The sequence below is a fragment of the Salmo salar genome, chromosome 21, assembly GCF_965601325.2.
Source record: "Salmo salar chromosome 21, fSalSal1, whole genome shotgun sequence".
NCBI classification, from domain to species: domain Eukaryota; kingdom Metazoa; phylum Chordata; class Actinopteri; order Salmoniformes; family Salmonidae; genus Salmo; species Salmo salar.
The window spans coordinates 17006507-17021592 of record NC_138311.1 but is presented as its reverse complement, the minus strand read 5'-3'; the positions used below and the strand labels follow the sequence as shown (position 1 = coordinate 17021592).

Here is a 15086-nt window from a genome sequence, read left to right as displayed (position 1 = left end):
GACCCAAGAGAACAGGAAGCATCAGGACATCCCGACATCTCCGTTATAGGAGCGAAGCTCCTATACCACGACTCGTGCCTGGACTGCCATGGACGGTGTGCTCCGGACCGTACGCCAGCTGCATGCTACACCACCACCTTCCCTGCTCCCCATGGTCGTTCCAGCCATGGTCGTCCCAGCTCCCCACGGTCCAAAAATGCAGTCCTATGAGCGCTTCACCCAACTCTTCCGTGCTGTTTTCGACCATCCTACAGAGGACCTGTCTACATCAGGGGTCCAGGACAGCGTCTGAGTACGCTCTGGATTTCCGGATGATGGCTGCGTCCACTTGCTGGAGTGACCAGGCCCTGTTGACGGTTTTCCGCAGCGGGCTACAAGCGGACGTCCAGACCGAGCTGGCCTGTCTCGATGAGGACCTCACACTGGACCAGCTCATTGCCATGGCCATCTGCCTGGATAATTTCCTGCGTGCCCATCGTCGCACATCCCCGGGGCTCGGGTCTCTCCCAGGAACCTCCAGCGAGGCTGAGCCCATGGAGGTGGGCATGTCAACGCAGCCGTCAACAGGGTCTCTACTCCTACTGCGGGGAGTCAGACCACCCCTGGAACACCTGTCCCAGAAGGAGAACCAGGCGAGGAAGCGTCAGGCCGAGGAGCGCTCCTGTACCTTCCCAGGAAGGCATGGACGTGCCTTGCTCCTCTCTGTCCACCCAGCCCGTCCTCCTTCCTGTCACCTTCCTAGACTATCCTGGCCCCCCACTGAGTCCTGCGCTACTGGCCTCAGGTTCTGCAGGCAATTTCCTAGACCGGTCAGTGGCCTTATCAATACGCATTCCTCTAGTCCCTTTACAACTCCTTATCCCAGTCCATGCCCTAGACAACCATCCCCATTAGGAACAGGACTGGTGTGCCAGACCACGATTCCCATTCCCACGATTCCCACAGTTGCTCAAAACCACCATGAACGCATCACTTTCCTCATCTTAGAATCTCCTGCACACCCCATAGTTTTAGGTTTCCCCTGATTACAGTTGCATAACATCAGGATATCGTGGACAAAGAGGAGGTTGTTGGGTTGGTCGCATGAGTGTCAGGGGAAATGTCTATCTGTGCCACCTCCATGGAAAGTCTGGACCAGGCCACCCACGTCCCTTTTCCTGGAGGAATCCTGGGACCTACAGGTGGCTTCTTCGAAGACTCATGCCACGTGCCTGCCCCCTCATCGCCCATGGGTCTGCACTATCGACCTACTACCTGGTTTTACCCTCCTGCGGGGGCCAATTTACCCTCTCTCGCATGCACAGACCGAAGCCATGGAGGTCTATGTCCAGGGGGCTCTGGCCCAAGGATTCCTCTGTCCGTCCACCTCTCCGGCCTCCTCCAGCTTCTTTTTCATGAAGAAGAAGGACAGAGGTCTCCGCCCCTGTATTGATTACCAGACACTGAATAAGGCAACTGTTAAATTCAGTTATCCCCTGCCTCTCATACCCACTGTGATCGAACAGATGCACGGTGTTCAGTAATTTACCAAATTGGATTTCTGCAGTGCCTACAACCTGGAGCGTATCAGAGAGGGGGATGAATGGAAGACCGCCTTCAGCACCGGCACTATGAATACAGGGTAATGCCCTACGACCTGACAAATGCACCCTCGGTGTTTCAATCCTTCATTAACGAGGTGTTTAGAGACATGTTGGGTTGCTGTGTAGTGGTGTACATAGACAACATCTTGGTGTACTCCACTACACGCGAGCAACATGTCTCTCATGTCAGGTCCATTTTGGAGAGGCTGAGAGGGCATCACCTGTACTTTTCTTCCAGCAGGTGGTCTCCTTACTGGGCTATCACATATCCACTGCGGGAGTGGAGATGGAAGAGCAAAGGGTCAGTACAGTACGGTCGTGGCCTGTTCCATCCAACATAAAGGCAGTGCAGCGCTTTCTAGGTTTTGCCAACTATTTCAGGCGCTTCATTGGGGGTTTCAGCACAGTGGTGGCCACTCTCGCCTACCTCCTGAAGGGAGGTCCTAGGCAGCTGCGATGGACTGAGGAGGCCAACGAAGACTTCCGTGCGCTCAAGGAACGTTTTACGAACGTACCTGTTCTGGCTCATCCTGACTCGTCACTGCCCTTCATCGTGGAGGTGGACACCTCTGAGGTTGGAGTAGGGGCTGTTCTCTCCCAACGGACTGGATTGCTGCCTAAACTCCATCCATGCGCCTTCTACTCACGGAAGCTGTCTCCCGCGGAGCAGAATTACAATGTGGGGGATTATGAGTTGCTGGCCGTCAAGAAGGCGCTGAAAACATGGCGGCACTGGCTGGAGCGTGCTCAACACCATTCCTTGTTTGGATGGACCACCGGAACCTAGAGTATATTCAAGCAGCGAAGAGGCTGAACCCGCGTCAGGCCATGTGGGCCCTATTCTTCGCCAGGTTTGACTTTACCCTCTCCTACCGGCCGGGATCTAAGACCGTCAAGGGCGATGTGTTGTCACAAGGGATCGGAGGGAGAAAGTGACACCCATTATTTCCCTGTTCCGCATTGTGACTTCTGTCGTGTGGAATGTGGACACGACATCGGTCGAGACCTGCGACAGGAGCCCTCACCTGCCCACTGCCCGTAGGGGCGTACCTACGTGCCCTCTGATGTGTGGGACCGTCTCCTCGCCTGGGCACACACAGGACCTGTGTCGGGGCACCCGGGTATAGCCAGTACTATCGACTGTCTCTGTACTGATGGCCCACCATGGCCCAGGAGGTCTCTTCCTGCTCCACTTGCACACAGAGCAAGACACCGAGACACCTCCCCTATGGCAAACTCCACCCACTGCCGGTTCCACAATGACCCTGGTCCCATCTCTCCGTGGACTTTGTCACAAACCTTCCCCCCATGGAGGGGCACACCACCACCCTGGTCGTTGTGGACCAGTTTTCCAAAGCCTGTCATTTGATTCCTCTGCCTGGTCTCACTACGGCCATGCAGACCGCGGAGGCTCTCTTCTCTCACGCCTTCTGGCACTACGGGATCCCAGAGGACATGATGTCTGACCGTGGCCCTCAGTTCACCTCCCCTGTTTGGAAGGCCTTCATGGAACGACTGGGGGTCACGGTCAGCATTACCTCCGGGTACCGTCCCCAATCAAATGGGCAGGTGGAAAGGGTAAATCAGGAACTGGGTAGGTACTTTCGTAGGTACTGTCAGGACCGGACGGGGGAGTGGGCTGCGTTTCTGCCTTGGGAAGAATACGCACAAAACTCCCTCCATCACTCCTCCACTAACCTCACACTCTTTTAGTGTGTTCTAGGCTATGAGCCGGCCCTGGCACCCTGGCACCGGAGTCGGATCAAGGCTCCTGTGGTGGACGATTGGTTCCGGCATGCTGAGGAGGTATGGAACACAGCACACACCCGTCCCTAATGCGTCGTCCTCTGGTGGAAAGCACAGGCCGATTGTCACCGCAGTGCCCACAAAACACCAGTCTCAATGTCAACAGTGAAGAGGCAACTTTGGGATGCTGGCCTTCTAGGCAGAGTTGCAAAGAAAAAGCCATATCTTAGACTGGCCAATAAAAAGAAAAGATTAAGATGGGCAAAAGAACACAGACCCTGGACAGAGCAACACTGCCTAGAAGGCCAGCATCCCGGAGTCACCTCTTCACTGTTGACGTTGAGACTGGTGTTTTGCGTGTACTATTTAATGAAGCTGCCAGTTGAGGACTTTTGAGGCGTCTGTTTCTCAAACAAGACACTCTAATGAACTTGTCCTCTTGCTCAGTTGTGCACCGGGGCCTCCCACTCCTCTTTCTATTCTGGTTAGAGCTAGTTTGCGCTGTTCTGTGAAGGGAGTAGTACACTACGTTGTACGAAATCTTCAGTTTATTGGCAATTTCTCGCCTTAATTTCTCAGAACACGAACAGACTGAAGAGTTTCAGAAGGTTTTTGTTTCTGGCCATTTTGAGCCTGTAATCAAACCCACAAATGCTGATGCTCCAGATATTCAACTAATCTAAAGAAGGCCAGTTTTATAACTTATTTAATCAGAACAACAGATTTCAGCTGTGCTAACATAATTTCAAAAGGGTTTTCTAATGATCAATTAGCCTTTTAAAATTATAAACTTGGATAAGCTAACACAAAGTGCCACTGGAACACAGGAGTGATGGTTGCTAATAATGGTCCTCTATACGCCTATGTAGATAATCCATAAAAAAATCAGGCGTTTCCAGCTACAATAGTAATTTACAACATTAACAATGTCTACACTGTATGTCTGATCAATTTGATGTTATTTTAATGTACAAAAAATGTGCTTTTCTTTCAAAAACAAGGACATTTTTAAGTGACCCCAAACCTTTGAACGGTTGTGTGTGTGTGTGTGTGTGTGTGTGTGTGTGTGTGTGTGTGTGTGTGTGTGTGTGTGTGTGTGTGTGTGTGTGTGTGTGTGTGTGTGTGTGTGTGTGTGTGTAGTGCTTTAATAAACTCAGTAGTTCTAAACCTGCGACTGCCTACTCCTCTCTACACTTGTGAAAGTATGGTGTAGCGTTAAGATTTCCCTTCACTGGAACTAAGAGGCCTAGCCAGAACCATGAAAAACAGCCCCAGAACATTATTCCTGCTCCACCAAACTTTACAGTTGGCACTATGCATTGGGGCAGGTAGCGTTCTCCTGGCATCCGCCAAACCCAGATTCGTCCGTCTGAATGCCAGATGGTGAAGCGTGATTCATCACTCCAGAGAACTCGTTTCCACTGCTCCAGAGCCCAATGGCGGCAAGCTTTACACCACTCCAGCCGGTGCTTGTCATTGCGCATGGTGATCTTAGGCTTGTGTGCGGCTGCTCGGCCAAGGAAACACATTTCAAAGAGCTCCCGATGAACAGTTCTTGTGCTGATGTTGCTTCTAGAGGCAATGTTCTGTTCTGTGAGCTTGTGTGGCCTACAACTTTGCGGCTGAGCCGATGTTGCTCCTAGACATTTCCACTTCACAATAACAGCACTTACAGTTGACTGGGGCAGCTCTAGCAGGGCAGAAATTTTATGAATTGACTTGTTGGAAAGGTGTCATCCTATGATGGTGCCATGTTGAAGGTCACTGAGCTCTTCAGTAAGGCCATTCTACTGCCAATGTTTGTCTATGGAGATTGCATTGCTGTGTGCTTGATTTTATACACCTGTCAGCAACGGGTATGGCTGAAATAGCCAAATCGACTAATTTGAAGGGGTGTCCACATACTTGTGTATATCTATAGTGTATAATGAAATCAGTCAATTTAAATAAATTCACTTGGCTCTAATCTTTGGATTTCATATGACTGGGCAGGGGTGCAGCGATGGGTGGGCCTTGGAGGGCATAGGCCCACCCATTTAGCAGCCAGGCTCACACACTGGGGAGCCAGGACCAGCCAATTAAAATGTATTTTTCCCCACAAAATGGCTTTATTATTGGCAGAAATACTCCTCAGCCTTTTATTGTCCCCAGCACAAGGTGCCACTGTGTAATGATCATGCTGTTTAATAAGCTTCTTGATATACCACACCTGTCAGGTAGATGGATTATCTTGGCAATGGAGAAGTGCTCACTAACAGGGATGTAAACAAATTTGCGCACAAAAAATTGAGAAATAAGCTTTTGTGCGTATGGAAAATGTTGTGGATTTTTTTCAGCTCATGAAACATGGGACCAACACCTTACATGTTGCATTTATATTTTTATTCAGTGTAGTATCAACATCTTTGAAACGCAAATAATGAATATAAATCAATCTAAAACGTATCATAGATGTGATCGATAAAGGAAAGAGTCCAGTGGCTCACGTGTTTGCCACACCCACTTGGTTTGCATGGCTCTTTCTGTCATCTTTGGGGACAGGAAGTAGAACAGCGACTGTGAAGTCTGCTATGAATGCAGGGAGGTAGGACAGGGGGATCCAGATGAGCTTAGCATCCCAACCAGGTGAGTAGCGGGTCCGTGGGTGGCGGGCTGTAAGGGCATGCTGCATGCAACTGGTCACTTTGGAGATGTCTGAACTGCACAGGAGACCCATGGAGAAATCCTGAGCTTTTACATCTGTAATAGACCACAGGAAATGGATGAGAATCAGACATGAATGTTTCAGCATTGTAATGACATGACTCAACAATTTTAAAAACATACAGTACACAGTATTTACTCACATTCGTCAAAGAATTTGGGTCCATATGAGTGCTTGACCTCCTCAGGGAGACGGTTCCACAGTCTCTGCAGGTCTGCTTCAATGAGGTCCAGCCTGGTCACACCCGTCTTGAAGAAACCAGGCTCAATGATACTCACTTTTACACCGAAATGCTGCATATCCCGCCTGAACATAAGAGCAAGCAGCTTAGCTGTTATCTAGCTAATACACTAAGATGCTTAAATCTATGAATAACTCTGTGGTGCGAATCTACCCTGCACAGCGTTGCACAGCTCCAGTTCCATAATAAAATGCTTGGAAATCAATCCCTAGTTTACTGAGTTTATTATATTGTAAAACAATGCCACAGTACCTAAGGCTGTCAGAGAAGGCCTCCACACCATACTTAGATAGGCAGTAGCCTCCTCCGTTGAGGGCAAGCCTCCCCAGGATACTGGCAACATTGACCACCCTTCCTTGAGCCTTCTTTAAGAGCGGGAGGAACTTCAGGGTCACGTCAATCAGACCTATTAAATTCACATCTAGAACTTTCTTGAAGTCCTCCAATTGCATCCATTCAGTGGGGCCTATAGGTGTGGACCTCCCAGCATTGTTGATCAGCCCCCAGAGACCTGTGATACAGAGAGGGAAGGAGATTTCCTACAATAACGACATGTGATACAGCATTATCAAGTATTAGAGTACTCTTGTATGATGAGAAATGTGGGTAGAAAGAGATACACTGCAACTGTCCTGTAGAGTAACTAGTAACACACACTATTTTCTACTACATGTAATCCTAGAGTGATGCCCCCTAGTGCAATATGTGTCCTATCAATAGCTAGTTGAATTCTGGGAATGTCAAAAGGTAATTAATTCATCTTTAACCAGGACTGGATATGTGAAGCAAAGCTGTCTTAAATATTCCATTCACTAATCTGCTTGTGGAAAGAGGTAAAGGATGCATGGCATGATTGTTGATCTTCCACCAAATATTTAATTCTAAAGGGGTTGGGCTACAGTAAGTGCAGTAGTAATATTTCAAAGCTTATGGATAGCCATACATCAATATGTTTTAGTGTTTAAAGCAAGAATATTCCAATGTGGCATCTAATTCAAATCACATAGACCATTTATGTGATTCAGAGTAAACTTGGCTGGTGACTAACAAAAGTTTGTCAATGTTGTCATCACTGCGTCTAGGTAATGTTACGGTAGGTTTTCTAGATGTTTCCTCAGCAGCTCTCAAGGTGATAGCGGTTTGAAAATATGCAGATGTATGGGTCAGTTTCGGTTAGTCAAGCACCCCCATCTCATTTTTATCTCGCCCGGTGCTTGACTCTGACTAGCACCCTATCTACCCCCTGCTGCCTTCCTCACTTACCTCGCTCTCCAACCTCAGCGCGCACAAACTCCACCGCACTCTCGATGCTCCGACTGTCGGTAACATTGAACAGAACTGTCTTCAGTCTGGGAGAGGCCGCAGCCTTCAATTCCGATTCACCTTTCTCCGTGAGACATGCGCCTATTACATGAAACCCCTTTTGGTCAAGCTGCCTTGCCACCAAATTTCCAAATCCGCTATCACAGCCCGTGATAAAGACATGTTTCTTGTCAAAATCTTCAACTTTGATAGAATCTCTAATAAACCAGGCGATGGCTATGGCCGTAACTGAAATTAGTACGCAGGATAGAGCCAAGTGTGATAGGATTGCCTAAAACAGACGCACATGAAATAACAACATTATTTCTTGCATAATCAACAAGCGATGTAATAAAGAAAGTCATGTTATGAAGTTCTAAAAGATAAGGAACTGTATCAATCTCACCTGAAAAAAATCTAATAGAATATTCTCTTCAGACACCAGAGGAAATACCTGTAGGGAGTCACATTTCAGTTATATGATGGTACCTTTTCAATAACATATTATTAGCTTGTCTTTTCTTCAAAACACTTACATCAGAGAAAGCTGAGTCTTCATCCATTAGTATTCTAATTACTCATTCATTTGAAAAGTTGACATGTTTGCCAGTATAATAAAAACAGCATAACTATATTGATGAAGTGGAATAGGCTCTAAAGAACCATATTAAATCATGAGTTTTCAAATGAATAAGACAATAGCTTAGTATTTGGAGTAGGCCTACAATATAATTGTTCCGTTTCTTTTCATATGCAGTTGTTTGTCTGTGTCCTCCATCGCCATACTCCTTGTCTATCTTGCTTACAGAACTGGTACACACCTGAAGGATTATATTACTGGTTTGTCATAATCGCAGCAATCACCTGGTCATAAGCAAACTTGGCTGCAAGCAGCTCACAGCTTTTCATTTGACACAGTATACATGTCTGGCAGGTTGAAAGATAATACCTGAAAGCGTATTTCTGGTTTGAGAGAACTTGGCTGAATAGAAAATTCTACAAATCTTCTAAATTCTACAACCTTTTTTCAATAGTTATTTCTTATTCCGCAGTTGGAATTAATGGTAGCAAGTCACAGGTATATCCAATGAGAGTAAACATTTGATTAGGAATTTGTTGCACAGGAAGCTTTTGTTTTTGATAGGAAGAATCTGCTGTAAGCCATACAGCAGGCTTGGCCTATTTTGTTTTCTCATCATGACACTATTCTGTCATAGTAGTTTAATGGCAAACAACTGTAACAGTGTTTATCTAACCACCAGATGGCATCTTGGTCTCTCCTAAATGTGTACATAAACACTGTTGTAAAGTAAATAATGTACAAGTCCACACACTGTTGTCAACAAGGTTAAAGGTAACTTATTTCTGGCAGTGTTATGTTTATGTAAAAATGTATAATATATAGCCACACAATTATATATATACCTATATTCACAAATGCAATAAGTATGTTGTGTTGAATTCAATTTGTTCACAATTGAGCATTAAAAGGGTGGAACATTATTACTGCTTACACTTGCATGGGATTAGGGTTACAATGTTCTTGTTAGCTTCCCCAAATTCTAGGATTTCTGAAAAATCCAGGAATTTAGGGACATTTTGCATCCTATACAACATCTTCTGTAATGTGAATTCATACAATTGGACCTACCATGGCTACTTGCAAGTTTGGTATTTTCTCATCCAGTATATAAAAAAGCAGAATGGAGTTTGTTCCTCAGTCCAACCAACGTGCTTCCCAGTGGCTACTATAAAATGACTTATGAGGGGCTACAGAATAGGAGCCGTGTCAAAGGTCTGTGCTGCTTGATTGTGTAATATGTCCCATTGACCTTCAATGGTTTACATGACCATAAAAGTCCTGGTAAATGCATCCTCTTTCACCTGATTGCCACTAGGGCTAGGCCACTCATGTTTTTCTTTTGAAGGTGCACTGCATTCTGCAAAGTCATACAGTATCATTGAGCAGAGCAGTGTAAGTGTGACATTGTTCAAGACCAATGAATGAGAAGGGAGCCAGCAGCAGCCATCTCCCCTTAGTAACCTGGGAAACAACAACTATTGGTTGTATCCTTCATTGAGATTAGGTAGCTATAAGCTCATCAAAATGTATTTATAAAGTACTTTTTACATCAGCAGATGTCACAAAGTGCTTATACAAAAACCCAGCCCAAGTAGATCTAGACTAGAGTTTGGATTTATGGTCTAGAGGACAGAATATCATTTACTGTATGTATCAAGTGGACACAATGAAAACATCTTCATTTAAACCCACAAACTCTTTCCATTCAGTTTTATTATCAGACCAGTGAAACACCGTACAAATACAAAATGCAATTAGACAAAATACAAATCCCAACTCTGTTTAAGTTTGAAAAATCAACATTCATTGGTTGAATCAAATGCTATACTTTTTTCTCATCGGAAAAAATGTATGCCATTTATTTTGCTGTCTCGTGGGTGTAAATAAAGACTTGTTCTTACTTTTGGTCAGACAACCATTAACATTAACGAATAGATCCTGTTGGTTTGGCCATATCTTTTAAGAGCATTTTGTCAGCGATCCAAGTTGGCAGGTAGGACATTGGCAACCATAAGAACTTGGCATCCCAGCCAGGTGAGTAGCGTGTCCGAGGGTGGAGAGCAGAGATGGCGTGCTCCATGCAGCTCACAACCTTCATCAGGTCCCCATCCAGCAACGTTGCAACATTCTTCTCCAATGTCACATTTGCTGGAAGAAAAGGTATTACCTCCATTAACAAGCTGAAGTCAAAGGCAGGCTTAACTTGCCCAGTTCATTTGCCCTGGGCAATCCCTGTCAGCCTGTTCTTGGAGTGCTTGTCATTCTGTCACACAGGTTTTGATAAACCTATTTGCGTCAATCCTACTACAGCAGCATGCACAGGTTCATGTGTATATTTGTTGGTTTAAAGAAAGTACCTCTCTCTGGGTAATCATGCCCATATTGATCCTTGACTTCTTCAGACAGATTGTCCCACAATGTCTTCACATTTTTTCTCAGGAGATTTAGATCAGTCACACTTGTTTTGAAAAATCCTGGTTCAAGACACAGGACTTTAACTCCAAATGCTGACATGTTCATCCTGGAATTCAAAAACAAAAAAGGTGCCACAACAAACATTAAAACATGTCTGCAATACAGTATCCATATAAAGTCAGAGCCATAGAGAATAATGCTTTGAGCATCACTATTCAGTTTTGCTACAATTCTCTAACTCATTCAAATAAACGTGATACAGTATATTCTTAGACAAAAAGCCAGGCCTCGCACCGTAGACTGTCATTGAAAGCCTCCACTCCATATTTTGACACACAGTAGGGACCCCCAAAGGCGCTTATCCTCCCAAACACGCTGGCCACATTCACCACCCTGCCCCTGGCCTTCTTGATGAGGGGCAGGACACTTAGAGTCACACCAATAACTCCAATAAGGTTAACATCCAACATGGACTTGTAGTCGTCGACGGTCATCCAGTCACAGGGGCCTGATGGTACAGAAACTCCAGCATTGTTCACCACAGCCCACAGACCTGAAAAAAACATTAAGGCAGACCATATAGTACAAACAAATCACACCCACAGCAGGACACAGGCTGTAGTCACAATGAAGGACGGAGGAAAACATTCCATGCCTACAAATGTCAACAAGTGCTGACATGCCAGTTGTCACATGTGGGAGTGAGGTATCTTACAGTGAGAAAGGTTAACTTAAAAGGCCCAGTGCAGTCAAAAAACAGATTTTCCTGTGTTTTATATGTACAGTTGAAGTCAGAGGTTTACATACACTTAGGTTGGAGTCATTAAAACGAGTTTTTCAACCACTTCACACATTTCTTGGAAAATGAAAAGAAATCAGCCAAGACTTCAGAAAAAAAATTGTAGACCTCCACAAGTCTGGTTCATCCTTAGGAGCAATTTCCAAACGCCTGAAGGTACCACATTCATCTGTACAAACAATAGAACGCAAGTATAAACACCATGGGACCACGCAGTCAACATACCGCTCAGGAAGGAGACGCGTTCTGTCTCCTAGAGATGAATGTACTTTGGTGTGAAAAGTGCAAATCAATCCCAGAACAACAGCAAAGGACTTTGTGAAGATGCTGGAGGAAACAGGTACAAAAGTATCTATATCCACAGTAAAATGAGTCCTATATCGACATAACCTGAAAGGCCGCTCAGCAAGGAATAAGCCACTGCTCCAAACCACCATAAAAAAGCCAGACTATGGTTTGCAACTGCACATGGGGACAAAGATCATACTTTTTGGAGAAATGTTCTCTGGTCTGATGAAACAAAATAGAACTGTTTGGCCATAATGACCATCGTTATGTTTGGAGGAAAAAGGGGGAAGCTTGCAAGCCGAAGAACACCATCCCAACCATGAAGCACAGGGGTGGCAGCATCATGTTGTGGGGGTGCTTTGCTGCAGGAGGGACTGGTGCACTTCACAAAATAGATGGCATCATGAGGAATTAAAATGATGTGGATATATTGAAGCAACATCTCAAGACATCAGTCAGGATTTTAAAGCTCGGTCGCAAATGGGTCTTCTAAATGCACAATGACCCCAAGCATACTTCCAAAGATGTGGAAAAATAGCCTAAGGAAAACAAAGTCAAGGGATTGGAGTGGTCATCACAAAGCCCTGACCTCAATCCTATAGAAAATGTGTGTGCAGAACTGAAAAAGCGTGTGCGAGCAAGGAGGCCTACAAACCTGACTCTGTTACACGAGCTCTGTCAGGAGGAATGGGCCAAAATTCACCCAACTTATTGTGGGAAGCTTGTGGAAGGCTACCCGAAACATTTGACCCAAGTTAAACAATTTAAAGGCAATGCTACCGAATACTAATTGAGTGTATGTAAACTTCTAACCCACTGGGAATGTGATGAAAGAAATAAAAGCTGAAATAAATAAATAAATCATTCTCTACTATTATTCTGACATTTCACATTCATAAAATAAAAGTGGTGATCCTAACTGACCTAAGACAGGGAATTTTTACTAGGACTAAATGTCAGGAATTGTGAAAAACTGAGTTTGAATGTATTTGGCTAAGGTGTATGTAAACTTCTGACTTCAACTGTATATATTTCCACACTATGAGGTTTGAATGTGAAATTGTGAACATTATGATAATGCCCTTTTAGTGTAAGAGCTGTTTGAAAAGATTGCATGTAATTTCATACTGTTTTAGTGGGATGGCGTTGTCGGCCTGTCTGGTGACATCCAAACCAGTCTACCAATAACAGCTAGTTTTCAGTTCTCCCCACTCAGACCACTCCCAGACAGTCCTAGCAAAAATCTTGCTTGAGAAATTGTTCTTTGCTAAGAAGCAAGTTGTTTCTTTTTGACTATTTGAATTTAAAAAGAAATCAGAGTAAGGTACTTAATTCTTACCCAGAAAGTATTTGATATCGAGATAATAACAGCTGCATTGGACCTTTAAGAAGTTTGTGGTTGGAAATTCCATAGCAACAGTTGAATCTGACTCATAGTAATATAATCATTGAGTAGACCAAAAAATGTTGCATTTGGCTAAATTGTACTTCAAAGACACACACCCTTCTCCCCAACCAAGGTTTTGATGAACGCTGTTGCTTTGTTGACACTGTCAGTGCTGATGACATCCAGGTGGACTGTGTTCAATCGTTCAGAAGAGACCTTCTTCAGCTCATCCTCCCCCTTCTCAGTGTAGCAGGCTGCGATCACACAGAAGCCCAGCTTGTCCAGATGTCTGGCCAGAAGGTTCCCGAACCCAGAGTCACAGCCAGTGATGTAGACATATTTCTCTCCTTTATTGGGTACTCTTGCGAGTTCCCTGTACCAGCGGAACACAAACCAAAAAGCCACCAGTCCAATAATGTACAGGAACATTTCTGAGAGGAAAGAGGTTCATTCAGATAAACATAATATTTGATCATATTAAAAATATACATTTTCTATTTTCAAAGATATGTAATTGAAGGTTCATTGGGGGCATATCATATTACGTTCCATTTCACTGAGGAGCACAAACTAGTAGAAAAATCAATGCAATCAGTCCTATGGGGAAAACAGCAGAATCTTGTAGGATACTATTTTGCAAACCATTGACAAATTAGTAGTTTACAGATAGTAGGCCAAGAGCTATGGTGAAAAAAAGTATATTTCCATCCATTTTAATTGGATTTTAGAAGGAAATTCATATCATATCTGCTGTGCTGTTTGCACTACGACGTTTGTTAAAGTATTCAAGGGCTATTTACATTTCTCTGGTGTGCAACTGAAAGTTCTGCTTAGTGACTGTCCTACAGCTAGAGCTGTGCTTCTTAATCCTGTTCCCTGGGACCCAAACGGGTGACAATTTTGTTTTTTGTCTTTGCACTACACACCTGATTCAAATCATTAAAGCTTGATGATGGTTTGATAATTTGAATCAGCTGTGTAGTGCTTGGAAAAAAACAAGAATTAGCCCAGGAGGACAAAGGTCAATTTGCTTACAGTAACTACAGAATATTTCCAAGTGAAATATATAGTAGACAGTCTGATGACATGGCCATTTGAACATAAAGTGAGGCATGGAATTAGAGGAAACTTGATGGCTAAATCAACTTGGCTACAAAAGATGATGCATTATTATAAAGTATTATACCTCCAAACTGATTAGCCTGCCCTATTCCCCGGATCAACAAAACCATAAACTGTCTACATAATATCTAAAAGAATGATAAGATCTCCTGTTTACCATTTTAACCATGAATGATCTCTGACCACTATAGGTTATCTGATAGATTATGCCTAGTTTCTATTGAGCAAAAATTATTCGGATCTACATTACTAGCTCCTACTACATACATACATACATACATACATACATACAACTTTGCGCCTCACATGACAGCAATGACCTCAGACACCTACGCATAAAATCTGAACATCAATCAGATTCAGACGCCAAGAACTAAAAATCACCTCGTTATATTTCATCACATCTTTCAATAACCACGTCAAGGAAGTTAACCCGTTCTTTGAAAGAGGATAAACATGAATCACTTGTTCAACGAACTGCAACTTTATCAGCTCGACTAATGTTTGTCCTTTAACATTTAATGTTCATCAAAAACTGAACTGCTTGATAAATATCCTTTCTCAGACATGGCAAAGAAACACTGGAAACTTACCCCAGGCGACAGAATTGCACTCCCCTAAGTACGCTTCTTGAGTGGCTGTATTCCTTGTCCTAAAATACTTTTTATTTTCTCTGTGTTCCTTACCTTCCGGTGTGTGAAGAAACTTTATTTAACACATTTTTATGGACGGTCAACGTACTCCATCTGCTGGACGTTATAAAAGCTATAACTACACTTCAACCACAGCTGAAAACCAGTCGTAAATTTCAAATGTTCGATTTGCAACCTATTTATGTGGATGAGTGAAATATATATGTAAACACTAATGAAGTGTAAACATGATAGTGTTGAAATGATCACCTACTGCACCAAGC

At 44.0% G+C, this 15086-nt stretch overlaps 2 protein-coding genes across 2 annotated transcripts; both read right to left on the bottom strand.

Annotated features, from left to right (window-relative positions):
- Positions 1-5696: 5696 nt before the first annotated feature.
- Positions 5697-9605, bottom strand: rdh1 (retinol dehydrogenase 1). The gene is made up of 6 exons (XM_014164084.3): positions 9228-9605; positions 7983-8030; positions 7538-7868; positions 6527-6785; positions 6176-6339; positions 5697-6068 (listed from the first exon to the last, which is right to left on the bottom strand). Exons 1-6 carry the CDS (start codon positions 9228-9230, stop codon positions 5812-5814), a joined length of 1062 nt encoding a protein of 353 aa, XP_014019559.2. The 5' UTR covers positions 9231-9605; the 3' UTR covers positions 5697-5811.
- Positions 9606-9854: 249 nt separating this feature from the next.
- On the bottom strand, positions 9855-15022 carry dhrs9 (dehydrogenase/reductase (SDR family) member 9). Its single transcript, XM_014164085.3, has 5 exons — positions 14764-15022; positions 13165-13479; positions 10869-11127; positions 10517-10680; positions 9855-10307 (listed from the first exon to the last, which is right to left on the bottom strand). Exons 2-5 carry the CDS (start codon positions 13475-13477, stop codon positions 10084-10086), a joined length of 960 nt encoding a protein of 319 aa, XP_014019560.2. The 5' UTR covers positions 13478-13479; positions 14764-15022; the 3' UTR covers positions 9855-10083.
- Between the last annotated feature and the right edge of the window lie 64 nt (positions 15023-15086).